Raw genomic sequence first — 27,508 nt, forward strand, 5'->3', positions numbered from 1 at the left:
TCTCACACAAACCTGCCCTGCAATCCTCACCCACTACCAAAACCTTGCCACTCTAATCCAATACACAGATGCAGCAAATAAACAGGGTTACCAAGGGAAGCAGTTTTTAAAGAAATAATACAGCTACTGAAAGCTTTGTTTGTAATTTCTTTTGTCTTTCTCTGTTAGAAATATGGAATATGTATAGGGATGTATCTGGAACATCCCTATACATACATAGAGCCTGGAGCTTTGTTTTGCCAGGTCTTACACTGATTTAAAATGAATTGAATTACTCTTGTGTACTCAAAACATTATTTCTGATAATAGGCATGCTTTGGATGTGTGTAAAGGCAATTTCTAGTCAGACAGCTGATACCGAATAGGGGTTTTAACTTTCTTTTCTTGGTGCCAAGTAGAAGATATCAGCATTTACCTCTGCTCTCTGCTGTCCTTTTTGTACTTAGATTGCTGGAGCAAATATGGGATAAGCAAGGAAATTCAAACTGGCAACTCCTGCATCCTAATCCTATTAATCTGTATCTTTGGCTAATCTCTTAATCTTACTGTACCTTCATTTTTCTATTTATAGCCTGGAGTTACACCTGTTGGATTAAGTAATCTTTGGACATACAAGTGTTGGCCGAATTGGTAAAACTGAGAGTATTTAGCTATGTGTATAGATCAAATTGGACAGAATCAAGGCCTTAAGAAACTTTTACTTTCTTGTTAGTGATAATTAGCTAATTTTAGACAAATGCATGTAAACTTGCAGCTTCTTTCCATTAAAATAAGGTAACTCTTTTTTGAATACAGAAAAAAGAGTGAGTAAAACATTCTAAGCATTTGAAATGTAAAAACTTTAACATAAAAAAGCCTTTAGTATCAGTCTTTCTTCTCTTCTTTCTGCCCCCCCATCCCCCAGTTCAGACTCAAAGTTTTTTCCTATGGGAATTTTCCTGTCTTTTAACCATTCTTAGGATGATATTAAAATCAATTCTGGAGGAAGGCAGGAAAGGCTTTATGACAGATAGAACTGGATTTCAAGAGTTATATCTATTCATGTGAAAACTAACCAAACCTGCAGAGAGTAAATATGAAAGCAGCGGCCCTTTTTGTTGTGGTTTGGTTGCACAGGATTGTCACAGACAATGTACAGAATCATCTTGAAATCTTTCAGACCTGGAACAGTTTCAGAAGAGTGTGAGGTGTACCATTCTCCTTAGCCCAACTGTTAACATTTGCTCCTTTGCCTTTTCTTACTCTCTTTGTGTTTGAGCATTCGGTAAATGTTGAATAAAAAATTAAGTGTTGGTCAAATACATCCAGTACTTAATTTGTGGATGTTTGTTTGTTTCTCATTGGTACAAACTGAACATATAAAAAAAGTAAAAATTCAGATTAGGAAAGCGTCAACAAGCAAATGTGTCTTGATTACCTTTTCTTTTTGTGAGCATTTTTTATGTAACAGAGATACAGGTAGAGAAGGATTTTACTTTTCACTCACTTATGACTACTCTGTAGGGCAGAGACCTCACTGTTATGTCAGTTCTGAACAATGGCTCTAAGGTATATTTAGAAGAAGCTTAAGTGTTAAGTTAATATAATATTTTAAACAGCCTCAAAACAATGGATATTTGCTTGCTACTAAGTTAACTCACCTTAAAAAATTATTTGTCTTTTAAGATCTTTTACAGGAAACATAGCAAAAGGAATTTATGTAACTCCTAAAGTTATACAGTAGTATTCATTTTGAAACTGGAGTGTGGTGGTCATTGTAGAGGAGGCTGAATCCTTAAGGAGTTAACTGTGTTATCAAACATATTTATCACAACCTAGAACATGATTGTTCAAGTTATAGCCAGAAGTTATTCTAAAATCTTGTTTTCAGAGTATAGTAGCTTTTTGAGGAAATACAAGCAAAAATAAATAAATACAGAAAAAAAAATAGATTGTACCACTGCAGAAGAGATGATTTAAAGAAAATATGAATAGAGCTTTCTTCAAAATACTGCAGTTTTCAGTTATTGAAGTATCCAGAAGTGACTTTTCTGTTCTTCAAGAACCTTGTTCAGATAACTTTGAACTTAAAATGGTTTCAAGGTAAATGCAGATTTGACAGATATTATTATCTATTGTATTTGCAGTGTTCCCAGATGAAGGAATGATGAATCTGACTCCATGTTCTTAGAAGGCTAATTTATTATTTTATGATCTGTATTATATTAAAGAATACTATACTAAAGAATACAAAAGGATACTTACAGAAAGCTAAAAGATTATACAGAAACTTGTGACTCTCTCTCCAGAGTCCAACACAGCTTGACCCTGATTGGCCAATAAGTCCAAACAATTCATATGAAACCAATGAAAAAATCACGTGTTGGATAAACAATCTCCAACCACATTCTAAAGCAGCAAAACACTGGAGAAGCAAATGAGATAATACTGTTTTCCTTTTTCTCTGAGGCTTCTCAGCTTCCCAGGAGAGAAATCCTGGGCAAAGGGATTTTTTCCAAAAATATGACTGCCACAATTATCCTTGAGTCTTAAAGAAAAAGATAGCATTTTATATGTGTTCTTTGATGATTTTGAGGGGAAACAAAAGCAAATAAGCAAAAGTTTATTTGAGAAAGAGAAAGAATTGTTAATGAAAACATCTCACAGAACATACCTTCAATTAAGCCTCTAAGACTGACTCCCATCTGATGTAATTGGAAATGCAATGCAGAACTTCTTGGGACTTGAATGCAGGCAGAGCAGCATGTAGGCTGCTAATTTTTCTGCACAATAATGTATTTTCCCTTTGCTAACCGGGGAATTCTCCAGATATACTCAGTACCGTGTTCTTCTATCATTTCACTACTTGTACTGCATTTTTTAAAGCTTATTTTTAACTCAGATCACTTTCATAACTGGATTTCTCTGAAATCTTGACATTGGATTATCTCAGTGGGATGATCTGGGAATCAATTGGGTGACTTTTTATATAATTCAATTTCAGCTTTAAGTGAACTACTTCAAATTCTACTAGTGTTAATATATTTGAAAATTGTTGCAGAGTTTGTTCTCCCATTTCTGCATGTGTAACTATATAATTTTTTTTCCAGATACATGAAGGTACAGGTGAGAACCTGGAGGGATACTGTATTCTGTAGTGTTAGGTCTGAATAGTACCTCTACAAAATATCCCTTGGTTATTTTCTACAGTTTTAGCATGTGACTTCTATGCCTGAGAGCCAGAAAACATCTAGGGACCAATAAACATTGTGATAGTTCAATTGCTTTGTGCATGCACATTGTTGCAGGCTTTAGATTCACTGAATAGACAAATTCTGATAAAACTACTGCATGCAATCCCCTTGCTTCCAAGTAGCATCAAGTGATTTGGGAAGGGCCACAAACACCATGACAGGAGTTTGCAAGACAATAAAAGAAAGGCAAATTAATTCACTGGATTTGAAGGAGTTTCAAAGTTCCAAATGATTTAAAATTTTTGCTTGTTGAAAAGTCCCTATTCCACAATGTTTTACCTGAGTCACAGGTGAGTTTGAAGAAGCTGCCCAGTAACTATGTTGTCTCTATAGGCTTTGTCTAACATGGAGGTGATGGTGTTGTAATAGAGATGTTTTTAGGGAGTGGGATGAATCATGATGTATTGCATTATTTGTTAATGCAGCCATTTTTGATTAGAAGTGCATAAGCAGGTTAGGGCACAGAGGAGCACCTGTTCCCTGGACACTGAGTATCAAAGCATATACCTTTTGTTGATGAAACAGCAGAGTATCTCTGTGTGAGTTCAAACATCTGAAAAACTGGCAGCTGGGTTTTCTCCACATAAAATTGCAAGCATTCTTCTCATATCATACTATCCTCCTGTGCATTCCCTCTCATTTGCTTCAGTCCCTCCCTGAAATCTTCTATTTTGAGGGCAGAGTCTGCCAAAGATGGATTGGCAAGAAAAGCAAATTCTCTCTCTGAAGAGCTGGTGTCACTCATTAGCATGTGAGAGGGGTAATTGTAAATAAACAACAAATTATTTTGAGTTCTGTGTAGTATTAATTCTAGTAATGTATACAAGGACATGCAGCTGAATGGATAAGGTAGAGATACCATTATTGTTCATAAAGAACTTATTCCTGTACCCAGTTAAATGCTTAGCACTTTATCCCAGCAGCCTTATTGTAACAAGAACAACTGATTCTATCCTTATCTTAGCATTGCCTCTAGTGTCCTTGTTTTTTTTCAGTTGATCTTACCAGGTGAAAGAGAACCAAGAAAGTACCTGTGTGTGTCCTGTAGAGTTGTCCAATATTCAGTTAAGTGTTGTTGTCAGTAATGCGTGTTATGATCCCACAATATATCTTTAATATAAATAAAGGAAATACACAGGACTGTATGTTCCACCCCACAGTTCAAATGGGTTGCCCAGGAATACTTGCAAGTTGAAACCTGTTCTTTTAGAAATTGTCCTTTCATTACCTTGGAAGCAATGTAATTTTTCGTTCTTCACAGTCATTTTTTAAAATGGCTTTAAAACCAAACCACCATGCTTCATGTGGCTATGAAATATTTATAGTTGGTTTATTCTACTTTGCACTGGGAAAAGGCTCAGCATTTAAGATATCCCAGTGATTCAGTTTCTTGCGGTAAGAGCTAGACAGGAAAAAGTGACCTATTCTGGTCATATGCCTAAGATAAATTGGAAACTGAAGATGTTGTCTTCTCAGAATTGAATGCATTTGAGACTTTACTAATGCCTTAATTAAATCTGCAGTACCATGTCAGCATAACCTGATCTAATTGCTGGCTAGTGAGGTACTGCCTTCTTGCATCCTTCTCATGGCAGCTCCAGCACTTGTTCCATCTTGTGCTGATCTGTCTCAGCATGCTAAACTGGCAGCAAACTATTCAGTACTTCTGCTGCTTGAGTTAGTTTTCTCCCAGCACAGCACATTGAAATGTGCCAGTGCGAGGTCACAGGGAGGTGGAGTGCAGAGTGTGGTACTCTGCACCCATGGCTGAACTCAAACTGCCAACAGTTTCTGAGTGCAAAAATCCCGTCATTGACAATCCTGGCCTTAAAATACAGGTCACATTGCCTTGTACTGATAGTTAGCCTTGTCTAATTAGGTAATGTACTGAATATATTAATATTTTGCCTTAAAACCTCCTTTAGAGTGTAATACACTTGTTGCGTTTATAGCCAGAAAGTGCCAGTGGGCCATGAAGTTTGACCTGTATAGCACATCATTAAACTTCACTTAGTAACACCAGTATTGAGCCAAAACACTTTTGTCTGACTGAAAAATAATTTGCATATCTTCCAGAAGGGCATTCAGGTTTGATTAAGTCATGTGAGCCTGAAGGGGCCGAAGGGCCCCTGGGAAAAATAGCAGGAGGAAGCAGTCAGCTGCCGGTGCTGCCAGAGCAATTAGGCTGGCCTGCAGCCCGGTGCCCATGAAGTACTGGGTTTTCATGGGAAGGAGGGCTTCTGCAAACTGCCTGCTCTCAGACACCTTCCTCAGGGAGGCTGAGCCTTGTGTAGTTGTTCTGCAGACATGCAGTAGGGTGGCCTTGTGTGCACCCCACACTGCTACTGCTGAGAGTACAGTTGCTTGTGAAGATTGGAGGGCCAGGTGAGAAATTGTCCTGACAGGGGAGGAAGGTTGTTTATTGGTAACTTGTGTGTTTTGTTGGAGGTCAGAATTTACTAAGACTTACTTGATTTTGAACTGAAACATCTCTTTGGGTGCCTGTAAAAGCAGATTCCTGAGTACGCTACTGCAATCTCAATTTGTGGCAGTCTTTTAATAGTGTGATTATCTTCACCTGAATTTTTTTTTTTTTTACTTTATGAAAATTAAGGGGTTTTAAGTGTTTTAATCATATGTTAAAGTCAATTCCTTATTCTTGCTTTTGACAAGCTAAGTAAGTTATCATTTTGAGCCTCTCTCTGTGAGGCATGTTTTGTAAGCACATGATCATTCCCGCAGCACTTCTGACTCCTTTTCAATTCAACCATCATTCCAAAGCTGTAGATGTTTCAGATTGGTCAAGTGCTGGTAACTGAGTCTCTCTACTTGACATTGCTGTGTTTTGTCATCTCAGGAACGTATTATTCTCCTAACTGCATTTTTCTGAGCATTTCTGGTGACCACCATTTTCACCTGTCTTTGTTGTTAACTATGTATGCAGGTGGAGTCCTCTGCATGCTTTGCTTCTGTGTAGAGTGTTTCATGTATGAGGCTCTAAGCTACATGTAACCTGACTATGCCCATGAGGTTTCACCATGTTACTACTCACTCCTTTAAAATGTTTAGTTTCCTCAGTTTGTATATGGCTCACAAATGTTACACGTAATTATTTTTCTCTTCTAGGCCATTATTTGAAAAACTTCTTTAAAATGTAATACTGAGGAGGTATTCTTGGGGATCCCAAGAGAAGTACATCTTCTAAGTAGTGATGCCTCATCCTTATTTTGAGATGTAACAGTTAATGTAGTTAGCTGTTGTTTTGAGTAATTCAAAATTTTTAATCACAGAGTTGTTTGTATGAAGGGTAATATCTCAGAAAACCTAACTGGTTTTTGATGCTTTTTTACACTTAGACTTGTGTTCCCTTTGAAAGATTGCTTAATTTGCCAAGAAACCTTTCTTCATGTTTCATAGCTATCAGTTATTTACTGATAAAATGCAGTATTTCCTGTTTGACTATTTTGTTTGGAAGTGCTATCAGGGTGGCCATGGTACAGATACCCAGGTTATCTCAACTGGTGGCAATACTTTAAGTGGTATTTTGACCCCATCCTTGCTCTCATCAGTATACTGTGTGCTCTTGTTGGGTCGGCCCTTCACTCAGAGTAAGCCCCAGTCTTAGAATTTTTAAAGTGCTGAAGTAACTTCAGCTTTTTTCTAGTCCTGTAAATTTTCCCAGGTGTTTCAGGCTTTGAAAATCACTTCTCAGTAGTGCTGAGAGCTTGTCAGCCAACCCTCTTGAAAATTCTCACCGAAATTATGAACATCTGCTTTTAATTTTTTAATATGTTAAGTACCACTCCACTACTGACATCCTCGCAAATTATCATTGGAATGGAAAATGTTTTGGATTCTGCAGAAAAAGAAGGATGATATGTATCAGATTAAATACAGCACATGCTTTTTCTGAACACTGCTTTTATCCCCCCATATAGCAAAATGTCAAGAGGACTATCATTAATACAGTTTTCTTCTGATATGCATATTATTATCTTTCTCTTTTTTCCCCTGACTTTTTTTTTACCAGTTTCATTTTGTTTCTCTTCCCAGTTTTCTGCAAGTTCCTGGCTTCTCAGTATTATTTTCTGCTGTCAGATGCTTTTTTTTGACATTGGTTTATTTATTTTTTTGCTTCTTAGGAATCTATGAAAGATATTTATGCTAATATTAGATGAATTTTACTTGAATCTTCCACTTGTAATATATCAGAAAGGTAGTTAAAATATTGTCAATGTTTGGCAGAGAACTTAATCTCTCCCTACTTGGGTAGGTTGTGCACCTTTTGGAAAGGAATAAATCACAGAATATGGTGAGTTGGAAGGGACACATGAGGATCATTGAGCCCAAATCCTGGCCCGGCACAGGATCAGCCCCAGAGTCACACTATGTGCCCAAACAACTCTAGAACTCCATCAGGCTGGTGCTGTGACCACTTCCCTGGGAGTCTGTTCCACTGCCCAACCACCCTCTGGATGAAGAACCTTTTCCTAATATCCAACCTAAACCTCCCCTAACAAAACTTTAGGCCATTCTCATGGATCCTGTCTCTGGTCAGCACAGAGAAGAGATCAGTGCCTGCCCCTCCTCTTCCCCTCACAAGGAAATGTGTGACATTTCATCCAAGTAAAGTATAATACAAAAATGTGTCAATAAAGATGTTTGACAGTACTGTGACAATGAAATTGATATGAAGTATGTAAGAATAATAATTATTATGAAGAAACTAGGAGAAAATCTGTAATATAATCATGCTTCAAAATAGTGTTTGCATAATGGAGGAAGTGTTGATATCATTTATACAGACTTGAGGTAGTTTTCTGCACATTCCTGATTTTAGCATTTTTTGACATTTACAATGTTTTATTACTGTCATGTCTTCAAAGGGCTTTTCCTTAAGGTTTTTTTTTGAGATAAATAAGGACATATTACTGAAATAATTGGTGAATACCAACAGCCTTCTTACTCCATGTACTGGCACGTATTTCATGTGCTGAACAAATTCCATAGCAGGTATTTCTTCTTCGTTCATTTTATAACTTCTGCATAAAATCAGGTAACAGCTCGGACAAAACCTTGTTCTATTATTTGCATGACTTCCAAAACACCTGAAGGAGTAAACAGGGGAAAATTTCAGTTTCAGATACAAGAATTTGTAACATAAGATGAAAAATTCAGTGCTTAGGCAATGCCATAAAGTTTCTAAAAGGGTTATTTTCTGTAAATGGATTTATCTCTGCTCATCCTTATTTTATTCTATTGAGTGGAAAGATAGATTTTTTAAAACTGTGAAGATCCTAAAGCAGGTTTTTCAGTTTACTCAAGTCAGAGTGGTTTGCTGTAATGATGTTTGCCATTTAAAAAGCTGAATAATAAGTCTTCTAAATGATAGAAGCTGACAGCAAAGGCAAAATAAGCCTTATGTTGGCATGTCAGTTCAACTGTGGGTGGATTTTCAGAATTTTGAACTCTTTTTAGCTATTAATAACCCACTCTTTGCAGAGAAATCTCATCTGGTAATTTCAAAATTAATTATCACACTTTCAACCACTCGATAGTCATGAGTAACTCTTGAAAAAAAATCCACCCAAACCAACAAACTCCAAAACTTCAAAAGGGTATGTACTCCCATTACTAGTAAAGAAAATTGACTTGTCTGGAATACCTTAAGGCAAACATGGCACTTTTGAAGAAGATGCACCTTTCCAAGTCAAATACATAAACGCATAAGAGGGGGTGGAACTAGCTGCACTAATGACTTTATTGCCCAGAGCAAGGGATGTTCCAGTGTTCTTAAATAAATGCAGTCTCTGATGGTACAAAATAGAGGCTTATACACCACTGCTGAGTGCTAAAGTGACTGGTTAAAGATTCATTTGTCCTTAATTAAATGACCTTAAATTTCTTCGCACAGTGGCTACTGGAGGATATAATTGGAGGCGCCTGACACTTATTCACTAACTTTAGTTTGAGATTTTACTCTTGTAAGAGATGTTTCAGTAGATAAATTCAGAATGATTTATCCCTTTAATGCTCTAGCTTTAATAACCATAAGCTATTTCCTTAATGATTTAGAATTGTGTGATGCAGGAGATAGTTAAGCTTACTCTCCAGGAGATTAATTTCCTGCTTTTGAACTGGCACTGACTTATTTTTTTTTTAACAGAAATATTATGGATTTCAGTCATTTTCATGGATTTCAGTCAATATACTATAATTTTTAAAGCACTGTCTGTCACTCTTTTGTGTGCTTTTGGTGGTAGGGACATTTTGTGGATTGCATTCTGGGGAAGGTGATGCATTGCTTTCAGACAGTGGAGAAAAGAGTTTACCTGGCAGTCCTGTGGCCAGCTGTGCTGCCAGGTGACTTGCAAGGAAACTGCTTCTGCCCAAGGACGACAACTGAGTCTGTGGCCAGATAAAGACTGTTGGGTTGGCACTGGTGACAGAAGGAGGAGTAGTCCTTGCCTACCTCTCTACTGATTTTCTTCCCTTTCTTTGTGGGAGTGCAGTTGGCTGTGTGGTGAAGACAGTGCAGAGCTGATCGAAACAAAAAATAACCTGTAAAAAAGAAATTTCAGTTTCATTAGTATTTGTCCTGATTGTAATGAGGATGCATAGGCAGCTGTGCTGGAATAATGGACAGGATGGTAATGAAATATAAGGGAGAATAAGACTTCCCTTTGCAGTAGAAGACCCTGTATAAAATCTATGTTTATATTACAGCTTTGTCTGATGGTGTTATAAAGGGCCTGCTAGGCCAGACCTGCTCTTAACACCATTGAACTTCTCTTCCCCAGAAAACAATTTATGTATAATTTGAGATCTCTTGTTTACAATTGTAGCATAAGCTAGCAACAGCTTGTTAAATTTGTCTCATCTGGCTTTAACTGCATGTGGAAGAGTGGGAGTCAAAACACAAAGATGACTCGTTTATTGGCTCACATAACATTTTACTGAAAACATCCTGGTTGAAGGTATTTCTAGTGTTTTCCTGAACTTTCCATATAAAAAGTATTATGGATGCTTGACTGACAGATATACAGATATTAAATCTTCTATGGTATACGTCCTGGCATTTTTTCAGTTTATTGTTCTTCTCTTCATCCCAAAGTTGTCAGAATATTTTTTCTATTTTTTCCAAGAGCTCACTGGTACTATAGCCAATGAAGTAGCTTTATTCTTTTTCTTAACTCTCTGATGTAATTTACAATTTGCTATACATACAGAAAAGAGTTTGAACAAAACTATGCATGTTTTATTCAGACCATAGATGTAATGAAGTTGCTTTGACAAGCAACTTTAATATATCTCTGCCCTTCTCAAACTGTGAAAAAGGCTCTAGGGGAACCAAGAATGTTTGCCAAAACTGCTTAGCCAAGTGCCTAAACATATCCTCCAACCACACTCAGTGCTTGAGCACGGCAGACTCAGACTGAGTCAGACTGACAGTGTTTCTAGAATAATTCTGTTTCAGATGTTAAAATTAGTGGATGGATAATGAAAGCACCTCTGCTGACTGGAAGTGCATTAGAATAACAGAGCAAAACACAGCACTGCAGACAGTCAGGAGACTAACATTAATCAAGGTGTTCACCTGTATTTTGTATTGAAGCTTCCCAAAACAAATAAAACCACTGAAAACATTGTTCAGGCTATTACCAGTGGTTCCTTAGTCTTGACAGTACCAGCTCAATTCAGAGCTGGTTAGCCTGAGGATTCTTTCTCCTTACTAAGTAGTGCTATCTCTAGCACTCATCTTCTGAACATATCCACTTGTATTAAAGTGTCTTTGTGTGGCAATACTTGAAAGCCCTCCTTCAGAATTTGTTGTGCCCTGTGTTTTAACTGAGCAGTGTATATTAAAACCATTTCTGCTTGCCTTGCCGATTCTCTTCTTCCACTCTTCTCTACCCTTCTTTTTCCTGAGTAACTGTAGGGTGAGAAAAGAAGCAGTTTTGCATTTCAGTACACTTAATGTAGCCAAGAGGTTTGTTCATTGCTGCTTTGTACTTTCAGGCAAACGAGAAAATTTAGATTAATAGGTTGTTTATTCTTTTCCGTGTTCCTCAAATCAAAGGCACTGGATTGCATTATTAAAGCAGTTTTGTGTGGCAGGCTTGGAACTGTCCTCACTGAGCTGTACATGAAGAAAAACTATTGCTTTTCATCCCCCACTCATTATGCAGATTGGCACAGGAACACTGTTAAATGTGGTATCATGTACTATCACTTAAAGACCTTCCTTCTGTACAGCTAATGTTGGGCTCCAATTTCACAGGATGATCTTGGAACAGACAAGGAAAACCCTAGAAATAGAAACATGTATGTCCTTAAATTTTAAAAATTTAAATACTAACCAGTTTAATAACAGAGGTTTTTTTTCAGAACACTAGTGTCTGTCTGCTTTGCTGTGCTTTTAAATCTCTTCATTGATTATTCAGTTCATTTGTTTCTCATCTGTTCAGTTTAGCAATAATGCTTAATTTGGGCTTTCAGCAATAATCTACCCAGCAAAATTAATGAAGAAAATTTTCAGCATTTTGAGTCCAGACCCATAATGGAAGGATGTAGCTAGTGTTGGGTAGCTGACTTAAATGTATGACTCTGTCCTGTGGATGTTCTGTACTGAACAGGCAGCAGTGTATCTCTGGGTTTCTGAACACATTAGGTACTCTAATTCCTTTTTCATTCTGTGACAGCAGAATCTCTCCTGACCTATGGCCTCCTGCTTTCAAAGTCAAAAGTCTGGGGGACATAATTTAAGAGTAGAGAAGGCGATTGTGCCTCTCTTAAGTAAATAGGAGGAAACAAGTTTCTTTGCCTTATTGTTCTACTTCAGCTCTAGCGAATGTTCAGAGCAAGACAGCACTACATCCATCGTCTTATGAAATGGCAAGGCTTCTACTGTGTGCAACACACAGGTATGGCCGGGTGCACAGTGGGAAATAAGCAGTGTCACAGTTACCAGGCTGGCTGGACCTCTGACCTTTCCTTGTGTAATACCAGCTATTCTTCTTCAGTGTCAGACCTGATGCAGAATGAAGTAATTATGATTTTGCTTGTTGTCTGCTGCGTTCCTGATTCTGCAGTCCCTTTTCCTAAATCAGTATCCTCTAGTTGGTGTGACTGAAATGTACATTCTTTTTGAGATACCAGTGCTAGTTTCTCCAAGTCTCCCTAGAGAATAGTGTTGAAAGCGAACATTATGTAGGCTTGTTTATAAGGTAAACTGTCATCTTCCACCTGAGGATCATAAAGAATTTCTCCACCACTTGCTTATTTCACTTTGCTATGTTAGTTAATATTTGTATCACAGATCACTGGGTTTTCCCTGTCAGGTAACCATTTTCTTTCTCCAAGAGATTTCTAGCTTTTTGAGGAGTTGAGAGTGCCAGTACTTTGTTTTTTTAGGATTGGTTTGTTTGTTTTCAATCTCTGCATAGAAAAGTGAAGTGGCTTTTCTAGCTAAAGCATGTGAATGTACTAGTGTCTTGTAACTGCTATAGACACTGGGGATAGTACCAATTTTCGTCCTTTTATAACTTTTCAATTCTCTACATTGCTCATTCATGCCATGTTTTCTATTCCCTTCAACGCTGGTAGGCCATGATAGCCAAGTTTGTAAAAGAATTGCAGATCCCTATTTATAATGTTACATATCAATTTTTAACCTGTTATAAAATGCCTAAACATGAATAATTGGACCACTATATTCTTCTCCTGTGTTCCTGTGTAGGGGAGAAAACGTGACTGGATCCCAAATATCCTATGTGCAGCTATGTGTTTCATCTGTGACAAATATAATAAATACTTTTTATCTTTCTGCTTAAACACTCTTTTTTATCTCTCTGCTTAAACACTCTAGATACTATTTTGCCTGCTTAAATTTACTCCTTAATTATTTTTTTTTTTTTTTCTTATAGCTTTTGGGCACTTTTGAATCAGACATCACTGTTTAGTGATATATCATTATCATTAATCTTATGTTGGTGACCAGTAGTATTCACACCAAGAAATGCTAAAAGACTGAAAAGAAGAAGAATATGTTATACTTACATTATCTAGTCAAAACTCTTCTGTCCCTATTCCTATTTTGCCTCTGAAGGCACATTACTGCAGCAACAAATTTACTCCTCCATCTCCACATATTCCTGCTATACAAGACATTTCTAGCAGTTGGATGGTTTTCTTTTTGTTTCCTAATAGGTATAATAGTGCTTTCTTTTTAACATCTAGAATAACATTTTTTACTCAGACATTGAAATTAGAATCTAATCTAACTCTGGAAGCTTTCAAATCCACACTGTATTCATGGAAAGACTTTAGAGTGATACAGACAGCAGTTCAAAAAGAAAAGGAACTTAAAGAAAAGGTAATTAAATTTCCAAATAATTCACTGATTTGTTATTTCAAACCTTAACTGCAAAGCAAGTAATGATCATCTTCCTTTTGCTGTGGCAGTGGCTGCAGAACTGTGTGTCCCTCATTCAGCAAAAGTCTGTTCTGGTCACAGCTGTGTATACAAAGCTGCAAGTGAAAATGAGATGTACACATAAAGGCTCTCAGTCTATTTCCCTTTGTGGCACTCATCTGTTTGTTCTTTACCAAACCCCAGAAAACATCCTCCTAAAAGGAAAGCACAAAAGTAAATAGTGGGAAGATTTGTTTTGTCCCTTGATAAACATGTCATGCAAAGTGGCTTTCCAAACATATCCCATTTAGTGGAGATAATTTAGAAACCTTGAACTTCATCATTGTTTGTTGCCTACAAACAGGAATCCTAAAGGCCTCTATTCTTCCTGTTTCCAATTCCAGGATCAGTTAAGTCTTGTTTTGGCACATGGACCCATGTTCTTCAATCCAAAGAGTCACTTTATTTTTCTAATAAATGAGGAGCTGCCTCTTCTATTTGTCTGCTGAACATCTCTAAGGATTTTTAGAGATGGGGTATTTTTTGCTTTCCTTTTGGATTCCTTATGTGTTAATAATTTAATTTAATATTGAATCTCTTAAGAGCCAGCCCTACTAGTTTTGGAGCCCTTAGTACTGCATGTAGGCAGGGACTTGGCACAGCAAAGCCTGAAACAGATCCAGACAGAAGATAACTCATGTGAAAGACAACTGAAAGGATGGATGTTACCTTTAAATGTGGCATGAAAGTGAGAGGAGTATGAATTAATGCATTAGTATAGAATCCCCCTTTTTACCATCCACTTCACATAAAGTACTACTAAAATACAGCTACATCTGATGCAGTGAATTGAGATAGAGTTCTTTTGCCAGAAACACCAGGAAGCAATTTTTCTCCCATCAGGGCAGTATTAAGAAATATTTCTAATTGCAGGGAGCGAATAGGACCTCAGCTTTCAAGCTTTGCTTTGAAAGATGCAGCACATTTCCTTTGAGTCAAGAACACATGCTGAAATACATTCTATTTAAGTGCTTCTTACAGCTATATTGCTGTACGATTTGTGCCATCTGATTTTCAGACTTGCTCCATAAGTCTTAAGATCGAATGGGAAAAAAAGGGCAGATATTGCAGGAAACAAAAGGAACATGTGTGTTCTAAGTCTTCAATGGCTGGAGATGCTTAAAGAGCAGCTTTCATCTCACTCTTCCTCTGAGGGTTTACCATACTTGCATTTCCATGATGGTTTTTTTTCTGAACAGTCAGGATATTGTTGCATGAGAGATGAAAAAATGTAAGTGAAACCACAAAGAGTACAGTTGTGTTAGAGCAATGTAGCTGAGGCCCCAGCTGTTAGTAGAGCTTAATACTGTGTTACTTACTGTGGATGGCCCATCTCACTGCCTGTTGCTATTAATGGGTTAGGCAGCAGTAACTGTGGGGTTTTAGTACTCCTGCCATCTTCTGTTCCACATAAGGTCAGTCCTACATCTTTTAGAGATGGTGTTTTGTTTCTCTCTTTTTTGTTTTTGGTTTGTTGTTGTTGTTGTTGTTGTTGTCTTCTTAGTAGCCTGCATCACAGCAGCAGTCCATCCAGGATCCTACAGAAAACTGATCATATTTCCTTTAGGAGAAATCACTTGCATATAATATCTAGTAAAAATCATTTGCTCACTATGCTAAGTTATCATCCCACGACTAATCAGTTAAGTGATATTCCTTTTTATTGCTCCTGCTATAAAGATCCTTACAAAGATCTTGAAGAGTCTGACCTCGTTATGAGGCTGGAAAAGATTACACAGCTGAATTCTGTTTTCAGTTTAACAAGCCAGGATTACAGTATGGATTCCTCTCTACACTTGTCTCCAGTAGATGGCCTTTTATTCCCCTCTAGAAAGCACTGTACAACAACAAGAAATGTCCTTTTCTCTTTCTGCAACAACTTGCTCTTTTGTCTAGTTTCTTACACTTCTCTGATTACCATAATATATGCATAGCATCAGTGTTAGGGCATAATGCTTGAATATTTAAGACATTTTCCTGAACTTTCTTTCAGCAAAATATTCTTAACTTGTGGTTCATGGTACGTGGTCCAAGGAAGTTTATTTAGCTGTAAAATAGGTGGCATTTAAGTTAAACTTTGACAAAGATGCATTATGTCCATAAAAAAACTTTCAGGATTAATGGAAAAGTTTAGAACTTTCTTAAAGAAACATAAAAAAAAAGAAAATTATTTGTTTCATTTTTCAGAAATTAATATCTGTGTTAAATTTTTATTAAATACATATTTCTCCATGTGAAATACAGAGAAAAATAACATTCTCTCTCTTTTCAATCTTAAAAAAACAACTTTTTTTAACACACAACTCACTAGAGTATTGTAAGAGTTAAAATCAAGGGACATTACAGAACCTTAGCCAAAAGCATACCCTTCAAAGGGGCAGTTGGATGCCTTGTTTCAGGTTTCTCTTAGTGCATTCATTCTGTTCTGTATTCAGACCAGTTCTGTAGTGGTGGTCATTTACAATCATTAATCTAGCTCATTGATATTGTAATGGGCTCCAAGTATTCTCTGTGAAGTTTACATGCTCCACTGCATTTCCTTCTAAATAACTAATGATGACTTCTTCAGTCTTGTCATTAACCAGATTACCTTTCTCCAGCCAGTGGTCTTATAGATGTGCTTTGTTTGAGGTTCATTTTCTTTTTAAGTTTTCACACTCATAAAAGAGACTCAATATTGTGTGTTTAAGAGCATTTTACATGACTGAACAACACTGCCCAAGCACAGGTCCAGATACCATACTTATGAATAGAGACTTCAGCTGTTGACTTGGAGGCTCCTAAAAACAATGCCCTTTCCTTTCAGACTATTGTTTTAGGCACTGTAATTTGTGAAAGTAAATTGGAGAAAACTAGCCCACAGTCTGGGTACTTGGGATTATACTGCATAGCCTGTGTGTAAACCTCTAGTAAATATACTGGGCAGTAAAGTGAAAGAATGGCCAGGCCTGCTGGTGGCTTTCAGTTCTTGGAAGAAGCATGTTTATGTCAGGTAGTCAAATGGTTCCAGGTGAACACAAGTGCACAGAGAAAGATGTTCTAGATCTCTCAGTACTTAGTGGATCACAGGTTCTTGAGTTTCAACCACAGTGAGTTGACTGCTTTCTGTAGTTGCACACTGGTGTCACCCTTGGTGGCATGTGCAGTGCTCCATTCTTCTCATGCCTGAGCTTGTCTCCTTCACGGCTGGGCTCATGATGGATGTGTTTCAGAGAAGCAGTGTCAGAGTGCCTGCTGTGATGGCAACTCTTGGTGTAGGTGCAGTTAACTGTTCAAAACTTTGCAGTGGATTAGCTAAGAGTTGATGTGGAGCAGGGTCAGGAAGATGCACAAGGCTATCCCTAGTCATGATACAAATTATGCTGAAGTTATTTGTCTCTCTTCCATAGGGTGCTTGTAGCAGCTGCACTGTTCTTTGAATGCTTCTTCCAAAGAAGTCACTGTAAGAGAAAAGTCCAAAACATTTCTATTTTATTCATTGTTTGAGAAAATTGTTGACTGTTGCACCTCATGCTTTTACATGCCACCTTGTACCATATGAACACATATTTGAAAATACCTGATTCTACCAGAACTGGTTCATTGGAACCTTTCACTGATGTTTCCTGGAAAAGTTGTCTAGAAAGAAGCTGGAAATCAAGGAAATCTTTGATCTTACATTGCTACAGCAATCTTCAGCATTTCCACAATTCATTGTGTGTCCTCCTTGGACACACAAACTCTGCCTCCTCTTTCTTTTAGGTCAATGTCATAGCTTTCTTCTGCTCCCTGACCCTCTGTGCATGACACAGATGAGCTGTCTGCCAGCTAACTATATTTCTTGGGGCTCCCAAAGCAGAAAGGAAATACCAAGCACTAATTGAAGACTGGCCATATTGTCACTAGTCCTAGTACATATCCGAGGGAGGATATGTAAGGTCCTGCATTGAATGAAATACAGCTGCATACCACCTGCCCATTTACTCTGCCCATCTCGTGATGTGTAGCCATGAATTCTTCAGTTGTTTTGAAGATCTTAAGCTTAATGACAACTTGTTTTCTTGAGTAGAGGCTGATCCACATCTTGTCTAAAGATTACTGCTGCTGTTTAAGAGCTTGGGGAAATGTTGATGGTCCCCTTCAGTGGAGTGTTGCTGGCATTCCCGTACTTCACTATTAAGAGTGCTGTGGGTCCTGTTTCAAGTGGTTGAGCAGTCTGCCCCCCAGATGGCCAGAACTTCAACAGGAGTGTTTTCTCCTTATTGTTTACAAGACCAATTAGCTTTGGCATTGGATTGATTATTTTCTACACAAGTGACTGAAAACTTCTCAAAGTGAGGAAAAGTCAGCTGTTGAATAAGATAAAAGCAGGCTAAATCACCTGTAGCTGGGGAGATCTGCTAGTTATGTCTTTAGTAACATTAGAGTGGAAGGAAAAAATAATTTGGTAGTGGACACATACAAAAAATCTCAAATGTTATGGCGTTTCAGTTATAAGTTACTTTCACTCTGAAATGATACCTTACTTCTAGTTTTCTAGTTTAGCTGTCTTAAAAGCTATTTATCTGTCTTGTGTTGTTTTGGTCTGGGTTTGCTATGTCTCTGCAACATGATACATTCTCATACTGTAGTCCACAGAACTAGGCCTCTGTCCTTTAGAGAAAGCTAAATGTCATCAGAGATCATACTCAATGAGCTGAGCATATCTTTAGGATTATATGTGCTTTAGAATATGCATAGATTTATCTTTGTAAAGTTAAAGAACATTGCATGGAGAAAATTGGGTGTCCATTTAAGTCACCATCTGGTTCCTGTATTCAACTATGTACTGGAAAATTTAAACCAGACTCTTTTGTTTGTCATCCTCTATCTTCTTTTTCTGCTTCTGGAAATATTGCCAGAAGTTGTGGCTGCTTCTCCTTTCTTATTGTTTGCTGTTCTTGCACTTTAGGAACTCTGAATTCTTTAAGCCCAAACTACATTCAGAGTCCCATTGCAGAGTTAAAACAAGAAATTAAAGAGTTAACATTGTCTTTAGTGTTGCATTAGGTATAGTGTTTAGGTTCCTAAAGGGAAAAGATCAAACTTCAGTCAAGTTTCAGATTTTTTGTGGGTTCAGGAACATCACACTGTATCAATTAAACTCTTTCAGTATTGGAATGTTTTTTCTACAGCCATGAGGGCTGAAAACTTTCTCTATGTTTCTAATGAAAGTTTGAATTTTTCAGTTTGTGGATGTGCCATGTTAGCCACATAAGCACGCCAAATGATAGCCTTGGACTGTACCTTTGGCACAGCTCATGGTGCCCTGAGTAGCATTCACTCAAAGCTGAAGTAATGCTGCCACATGAAACACTTCATACTAAAGGGTAATTATGGGGCATTTGAAAGAGACTAGAGGATGATTAACATTTGTATAAACAGAAAGAATCTGGATTCTGGGGATAGAACTGGAGCAGTTCTGTATAAATTCATTTTCTGTTTTTGTTAATCTGGCAAGCGGTTTATTGATAAAAGGGCTCAAGATCAAAGTGCAGGAAATCAATCACACCATCTAGAAGATTTAACTCTTTTAAAAACCTTTAGCTTGCTCAAAGTAGGGCGCTACAAGCTTTGCCCACAATGGACCCATTTCTCAGTTCATATGAACTGTCTGGGCTACCTCCAGTACAAATGGCTTCATTCTTCATATCAGCTGCAGCTGAATCTTTTCCTTCTTACCCAAGTACTTAAAAACTGGCTTTCTGCTCAATCACAATGCTAATCCTCTCTCCTTGTTCTCTCTTGCAGCACTCCCCCAACAAATCTTTTTAGGTCAGTCTGCTTAGCTCTCCACTATATTCGTCCTGAGTCAGACATAGGTTGTTCCAGGCAAATCTCACTAAATCTCTTTAATTCTTTGTTTTTTTCACATCATAAACTGGCTGGTTTTATCTGTTGTCAACAGGAGTCACCTAAGTCTGCTGTTTGCAGTCATGTGCCTTTTATAGAGTGCAAAACATCTTGTTTGTGAAGATTGCTCACCTGCAGCAGCTCCCTTCCCTTATGTCTGGCAGGATCTTGCTCATATTCTCACAGGTTAGGAGAGGCAATCCAGAGTGCAGCCAGTTGCTGAAGGTACCTCTCTACCTGAGCCAAACTGTAGTTATTCTGTGCATTCTTCAGTTACCCTGCCTGCTTCTGCTGTCATGTCATGTCAGACACAAAGGCTTCTGGGGTGTTTTCCTGAGCACCCATATGGGAGGACCTAAACAGTATCAGTGGAAAGAGTAGGTTTGTGAGTAAGCTGAGTTCATCTGCCTGCTGTTTAGTAAGGATGCAAAAAGTTCTGTCTTAAATGTGTCTGATACCAGAGTGTTCACAAACCATCACAGCAGGCAGGGTGCAAGTACAGCAGGTAAAGCTGAATCTGCTTTTGATTAGGAGGATCACTAATCTTAGGACATTGCCTTGCATACATCTTGGACTTTAAGAATTAAAACGTCTTAAGCAGGGAACTACTTAAGCCTATCTAACAGTTTTTCTCTGCTGAGGAGGAGTGAATCTGCTGTCCTTATGCACCTCCTTCCCTCTTCCGTGCACCTGGCTGTGCTGTTCCACAGCTTGCTTTGCATGAGCTTTCATCACATATTTCTGGGAGCCAGTGTAATTCACTAGCCCAGGGGAAAAGTTGAATTTTCTCGGCAAGAGTCCTGCTGAGTGGCAGAGCTGGCATGAGGGGTGGTTCAGAGCCATGTGGCCACCAGCAAGTGATGGGAAAGGAGAAAGAGGAGTGAGCCTGTCCCTTTCAGCAGGAGTAAAAGTTTAGGTTGGCTTAGGTGCACATTGAACTTCATCATCAAGAATACAGAGTTAATGCATCCAGTTGTTAAAATGAGAAAATACATGCTAGTAATTTATAAAATGTATAGAATATAGAAATAATATATGCTAGTATATAATGAGATTGAGCCAGAGCTTGGTAAAAAGACACAGTATTAAAAGCTACTTATGCCTAAGGCTCCATGTAAGGAAAAGGTTTTTATGTTGATCCATGGTACAAATTTTACCATTGTCCTCTTTAAACTATTCACTAGAAAATCTTCCTTTAAAAATAAATTGTTTTTTATCTGACCAGGCATCAGTCTTTGGCTTTTAGAGCATTTTCCTATTGCTTAGAAGTAACAAGTGGGTCTCTCTCTGTTTTCTTCTGATTTTCCTACACTCTTTGGACTATGATTTAATGATTGTAGAAACTGTCTGTACACTTCAAGAGCAAAATGAATCCTGCTGTACATGTCTTACATGAATATGCTCAGTCCTATCCAAGGATTAATTTCCCTAGAATTCTTGGCTTTTTGATTGTTACTATCATGGAGGAAATTAGGACATAGGTATCCTGTGAACAAGGCATGTGCAGGGTTTAGCCCACTGCCCAGATGATACTTGTGAAGTTGCAGTATTATCAATGCTCATGTTTATGTTCATTTTTTGTAAAATTGTACAACATTTTACAAAATGTAGGCAACATGAGAACACGTAGACTTTTATTTTGGGGGGCTTTTGGGTTTTTTGTTGTTTTCTACAAGGTTGCAATCCTTCATGGATATAGAGAGAATCCTAAATATGTGGTAATTACACCAGAAACTCCAAATAGCTAAAGGCCAGCAAAGACTCTTCTAACTCTGGGAAAAAAAAAAAAATTAGGCTGTTCTGTGTTATATTTGCAGGAGACTGATTTACAGCTCTATGCCTTTATGACTCTTGAATGACTTCATGACTGTGGTAGAAAAACAACCTGTGGAAACTGTGTGTCCTACCATAACTTAAAGGGGGCAGCTACATTGCTCAGGGCTCCAGTCTGCTTGGATACTGGTTGTACATAAAAAACTGTAGGAATAGGGAACTTTAATGTATATTCATCAAGGCAATCCTTGTGTTTCTGGGAAGCTAATAATGTGACTTTTTGGGGCAGATTTCATACACCAGCTGCAGTAAGTATTCTCCTACTGCTTTGGGCATTTTTGTAGCTGTCACAATGTTGTGACAACGTTGTAGATAGCTACTTCTTGTGTTGAAAGCAGCCTAGATACAGCAGCAATCACTGCAATTCAGGCTAAGTCCTAAATATTTATTGGCTTCCTGGGTAGATTTTACAGCCTTCACTGAGCCACAGGCTTCTATGTCTAGGCTGCTGTCACTATGGAAGATAACTGGTTTTAAGATAATTCAGGTGTGTCTACACTTCACACACAACACTGGCAGCAGCATTAACACATCATTTAGTATTCCTGGAGTTTGCATCACTCCAGCTTGTGTGCCATCTGTTAGCCACATACAAACCAGAACAGCTTTAATATGTGCTTTAAAAGCCAGGGAAGTACAAAGCAGCTGTCTCCATGTTTCTCAAGGTAGGCCATTTTTATCCAGAAAATGGTACCTCCTTAGACTGTACCACATGGACAAAATTCTTTTTCCTCTATATCTCTGCAACATGAGAAACAGTCTGCTTCAGGCACTACAAGACAATAAACTACTCACAGGACAATCCAATCTGTAGGAAAGGGGATTTTGCTAGTGGCATGGTCTCAGTAGCAGTACAAGCTAGGGAAGAATTTGAAGTCTAGTAGAGCAAAAATTTTGCTGAATGGTCAAAGTATTTCCTGTTAAGCTCCTTCTTAGTTTTAAAATTATTTTGGAATTTGTTATTGGCTCTTTTTTAGTAGAAGAGTGAAGTGTTAGTTCAGCTGTAAATGAACATGATTAACATGGAGACTGCAATCTCCATCCTTAAGCATATGGTTATGAGCAAGTTTGTTCCACTGCAAGGGCATGGTAGAGTGTGTATATCTCACTGCCCTGTGCTGTGGGGTCAGATTTAAACACTCCATGATTTGCTTCATTTGTTACTGGAACTTGAGATGCAGTAATTTGTGGTAGCAACCAAAGTGGCAGTTGTGGATTCCAGTTTTCACTCATTCTGACTGGTACCTTCCTTCTTTTCTTTCTTTCTTCATCATGCAACATTGAACTCTATTTACTCAGCTGTGGCCTGGAGACAGGAAGGAGCAACGTGGTCATACACCAAAACTGCCCTTGTTTATTCCCAGCAGCTCTTGGCAGACAATGTGGTACATGGGCAAATGTAATTTTCTGCATGGTCTTCACTGACCTTGCTGTAGGGCATAGGAAAACAGTGATCACAGCAAACTGAAGATACCTCCTAAGGTCTGTGGTGATCCCACTTCCTGTATAAAAGGTACCCAACTATAGTCTGAAAAATTGGTATGATTTGTTGGTCAGGCGCCTGGGGTGTCTACAGGCTGAGTTGTGTTACAGCCTAAAAAGGTCTGCCTGTGTGCTTCACTGAATAATTTGGTGCCATTTCCCCAGGCATTAGAAACAAAGTGTTTCTTTAGAGCAGGAACTTCTCTGCACCGCTTCAACTTTATGGGCAGTTTCTAGTCTAAATGGACCATTTGCCCAAAGATTGAAACTGTAATTAATTTCACTTTTATTGACAACGAACTTCATTCTCTAATGTGCTGGTTTGGAGTGGATCTCTGCCATCCTTTCACAAATTTTTTCGGATCAAATTTTGCTTTTATTCTATATTGTTTTGTTGTTTTATGGTAGAGGTGAAAGGAGGATGCTGTGGTTTGGTAAGAAGACAGAGAAGAAAAAGACAGCATGAATTATTACAAGTTTTTAAACTATGTTATTTCTGCCAAGTGAGAGATCTCTATTTATGCCTCAAAACTAATGCTCTCTTAGGGCCCAGTTACCTTCTCAAGCTGCTTTTGTCTATCAGTCAGACAGGGACTGAGAAAAAAGTGCAACTTTCTTTGGAAACCTCATTCTTAAACAAAAAAAAAAAACCCCAAACCAAAAACCCTGTAACTCCTTTACCTTCAGAGAGAAAAGAGACTAAAAATAAAAAATTATTGAAAAGGGCTGTAGCTGATTAAAGCAGGCAGATTATCCTCCTAGAGCCTGTCTGCTGTGAGTACAGGAAGGATGCTTTGTATATTGCTGGACACCACACTGTGGAAATCTAAAAGGAATCAAGGCAGAGGAACAGATGTAACTGGGCTAAATAGGGAAAGAAATAGAGGGTAAGGTAAACAGATTTAACTTTAGACAAAGGTAGTTATCTGTTAAGTAGATTTAATAAGATACAGTATGAAGAAATAGTTATTATAATGGTCTGTTGACAAATTAAATAAAAAATAATAACAAGCAAAAGGTGTAAGGATGCATAAATAGGAATTTTAATTTAAGCAAATAAAAAATGGAAATTGAGTATTACATAAAGTTTCCAATTGGTGTGATTCCTTCAGACCAACATCTAGACTTTTTAGCAAAGATCAGGAATTTATTGCCCAGTATTATTCAAAGCTAGATTTAGAAATCCTTGAAGAGTAAGAGGTCCATACCATCTGTTCACTTATGAGAAAGTATCTGTTTCAATGATATGCCCAAGTTCTCTATTTTCATGTAACCTGCTTCCTGTGCTGGGCCTGTGGAAAATCATAGAATCACAGAATAGGTAACTGACCACAGTGGGTCATTTGGTCCAACCTTCCTGCTCAAGCAAGTTCATCCTAGAGCACATGACACAGAATTACATCCAGGTGGTTCTTGAGTATCTCCAGTGAGATAGACTCCTCAGCCTTGTTGGACAACTTAGTGCATGGTCACTCCCACAGTAACGAAGTTCTTCCTTGTATCCATGTGGAAATTCCCATGCATCTGTTTCTGCCTATTGCTTCTTGTCCTATCGCTTGGCACCATCAAAAAGAGCCTGGCTTCATCTTCTGACACCCTCCCTTCAGATACTGATAGACATTGAGGAGGTTCCCTCTCAGTTGTCTCTTCTCAAGGTGAGCAGGCCCAAGTCACTCAGCCTGTGCTTGTAAGAGATATTCTGCAGACCCTTAATAACCTTTGTAACCCTCCACTGGACCTGCTCCAGGAGCTCCATGTCTCTCTTGTCCTGAGGATCTCAGAACTGGACACAGTGCTCCTCATGTGGCCTCACCAGGGCTGGGTAGAGGGCAGGACCTGCTGGCAATGCTCTTCCCCAGGATACCATTGGCCTTCTTGGCCACAAGGGCGCTGCTGGCTCAGGGACAGCTTGTTGTCCATCAGGACCCCCAGGTCCTTCTCCACAGAGCTGCTTTCTAGGAGATCAGCCCTCAGCTTGTGCTGGTGCATGGGGTTGTTCTTTCCCAGGTGCAGGACCCTACACTTGCCTTTGTTAAATTTCAGTTGGTTCCTCTCTGCCCATCTCTTCAACCTGTTGAGGTCTTTCTGAATGGCAGCCCAGGTGGCCAAGAAGGCCAATGGCATCCTGGCCTGTATCAGCAGTAGTGTGGCCAGCAGGACCGGGGCAGTGATTGTCCCCTTGTGCTCTACATTTACCTGAAAAGAGGTTGTAGAGAGATGTGGGTCAGTCTCTCCTTCAGGATACATGGTTAGAGAAAATGGCCTCCAGTTGCACCAGGAAAAGTTTTGATCAGATTTTAGGAAAAATTTCTTCCTTGAAAGTGTGGTCAAGCATTGGAATGCCTCCCCCCACACCCCTTCTCCCCCAGGGCAGTGATGGAATCACCATCCTTGGAAGTGTTCAAAAAACATGTAGATGTGGTGCTTAGGGGTGTGGTTCAATGGTGGACTTGGCAGTGTTGGTTAATGGTTGGACCGTGCTGATTCTGTGATTCTAAGTTGTGGCTGTCATCTGAAACAAGGTTAATTATTTGGATAACAGCCTAATAAAGGCTAATGTGTTTGTGGCAAAAGAACTTATGCTCTGTACCTCAGTCTCGCTGCCACTGCCCTTGAGATCCCCTCCCTGACTACTGCTTGGCTCTATATCCACCTCTGGCTCTTTCTTCCATACTTTGCATTCTTCTGTATATAGAAGTACTGCAAAATTGCTGCTGTTCAGCTAGTCTTCTTCTTAACTCCAGTCCACAGCCTTTTGGACTGTGAACATGCAATCATGTAGGGCTTTTTGACATCAGGATGTTTCCATTCCCTTGGGATCCCTAAGCTTCCCTAAGAGTCACCTCTTTTAGACTCCTTCTGCTGAGCCACAGAGTTCCTTCTTGACCAGTCTTTCACAAAGCTGCTCTCTAAAACATGAATCATTTGATTGGTTTTCTTGTGTTTTTTGGATCTTTGTTCTATGCTTCCTATAATACAGTGACCAGATTTGTACACATTATTCCAAAAGAGACCATCCAGCTGCCTTACTGAATGCCAAAGTAATAACGTCTGTGGTTTATACTCTGTAGCCTTCCATACACAACCCAAAAACCTTGTTTGCCTTTGTTACTGCTGCCAGATGTTCTGTGGATGATTTTCAAGTGTATTGTGGGGAATGTCACTATGCCAGTGAATTTCAGCAAATTTAAGCAACTTTGAAATTATTCCTTTTTCCACATGGTTATATTCAAGTCAAACCAAACTATGTTCTCACTTGAAACTGCCCTGTTTTGGTTACCCCCTTTTCACACTGAATCACTCACTACCTGTTACCAGTTTCTCTGCAGGAGCCTCTACAATAGGATTTCCCCTTCATCAGGCCTCTTTCAGATGGTGCTGGAAACTCCATCTAAAGAGCCCAGCTCTGAAAGTCTAGGGAACAGTTATATTGTCTTTAATACTCAGACTAATGAATTGGGAGTAAAGGGAATAAGAGACTTTTCTCCTAGAGAGGAAGCAAGGGGAGGGAACAGTCTATAAAAGAATTACAATGTTCTCACCTCTCTTTTCCTGCAGATTTGCTGACAGCACAGGAATACCACTGCCTGCTGCAGTTGCTCTGCCCTGACTTCCCAATGGAACTCACTCAGAAAGCAGCAAGGTGGGTCCTTATTCTCTCTTTAAAGGCAAGATTAGTCCTACATGCTTGGTCTTAGGAACTAGACCTGTGGGTAAAGGTAGGAACAGAGACTTTAAGGTTTTGGGGAGAAGAGTCACCATCTTCTGAGGTTAAGAACAGGGTGTTTCTCTAGCAATGTGAAAGAGTATATATTTAAGATATACAAAGACTGAAATATCAATGCAGAATGCTGCTGTTTGCTCTATGTTTGGATGAGTTGCAGATAAAAGAATGTTAGCCAATATGTTTTTAACTGACATGTTTTTTAAACTCAATTTCAAATACTGTTTACCATTCTAAAATGTGTTCCCCCTTGACCCAGCTTCTATGGTTGATCACATTTAAACACACCAACCTCTGAAAGATTGCCAGTGTTTTAAAGTATGTTTGGTAAGAACATGGCAGCTAATGTGTTTGAAATTTATTTTAATCTCGACAAGGCAAAAAGCAGATAGTTGGCTCAGGGCATTGATATGGTGATATGGAGTATTTTACTGATTGTGCTTGCTGATTGCAGTCCAGCCCAGGCAGCTGATTATTAACTATCTGATATGGAAAATGTAATAAGGTACACACATCTGTTCAGTTGCTTGTCCCCCAGTGCCAGACTAAGAAAGAACACTAGCCCTGTAGCAGAGATATATCTGCCACTTCCTTTCATGGAGGTACACAAGCAGCGGTCCCATGTGCTGGTGTGTATTTCACAGGGCTCCAGCTGAACTGAGCAGGAATTTGTGATGGTGCATGCAATGAAGGAGACTTCAGCATATCTACACATGTTGTGATGTTTGTGTCAAGGAATTTAGTCCACAAGGCTGCTGTAAACTAGAGGCCCCATTCAGGGGCCTGCTGCACTGTTGTGCATGTGTTGTAGAGACAGACAAGCTGGCTTTGGGAGCAGGTGTTGGAGAGATATGAGATCTTTGTCAGAGGCTCAGGTGGGGGTGACCTCAC

The 27,508-nt window shown here is 38.7% G+C and overlaps 1 protein-coding gene across 1 annotated transcript in view; it reads left to right on the plus strand.

Annotated features, from left to right (window-relative positions):
* CUNH11orf49 (chromosome unknown C11orf49 homolog) overlaps window positions 1-27,508 on the plus strand; it is a 78,228-nt gene that overhangs the window by 38,046 nt on the left and 12,674 nt on the right. Inside the window, exon 4 of the mRNA XM_039705123.1 lies at window positions 26,452-26,536. Within this exon, the coding sequence (XP_039561057.1) occupies window positions 26,452-26,536 (85 nt within the window). The remainder of the gene's footprint in view (window positions 1-26,451; window positions 26,537-27,508) is intronic.

The sequence above is a fragment of the Passer montanus genome, unplaced genomic scaffold (assembly GCF_014805655.1).
Source record: "Passer montanus isolate IOZ18808 unplaced genomic scaffold, ASM1480565v1 scaffold18, whole genome shotgun sequence".
Classification (NCBI taxonomy): Eukaryota; Metazoa; Chordata; class Aves; order Passeriformes; family Passeridae; genus Passer; species Passer montanus.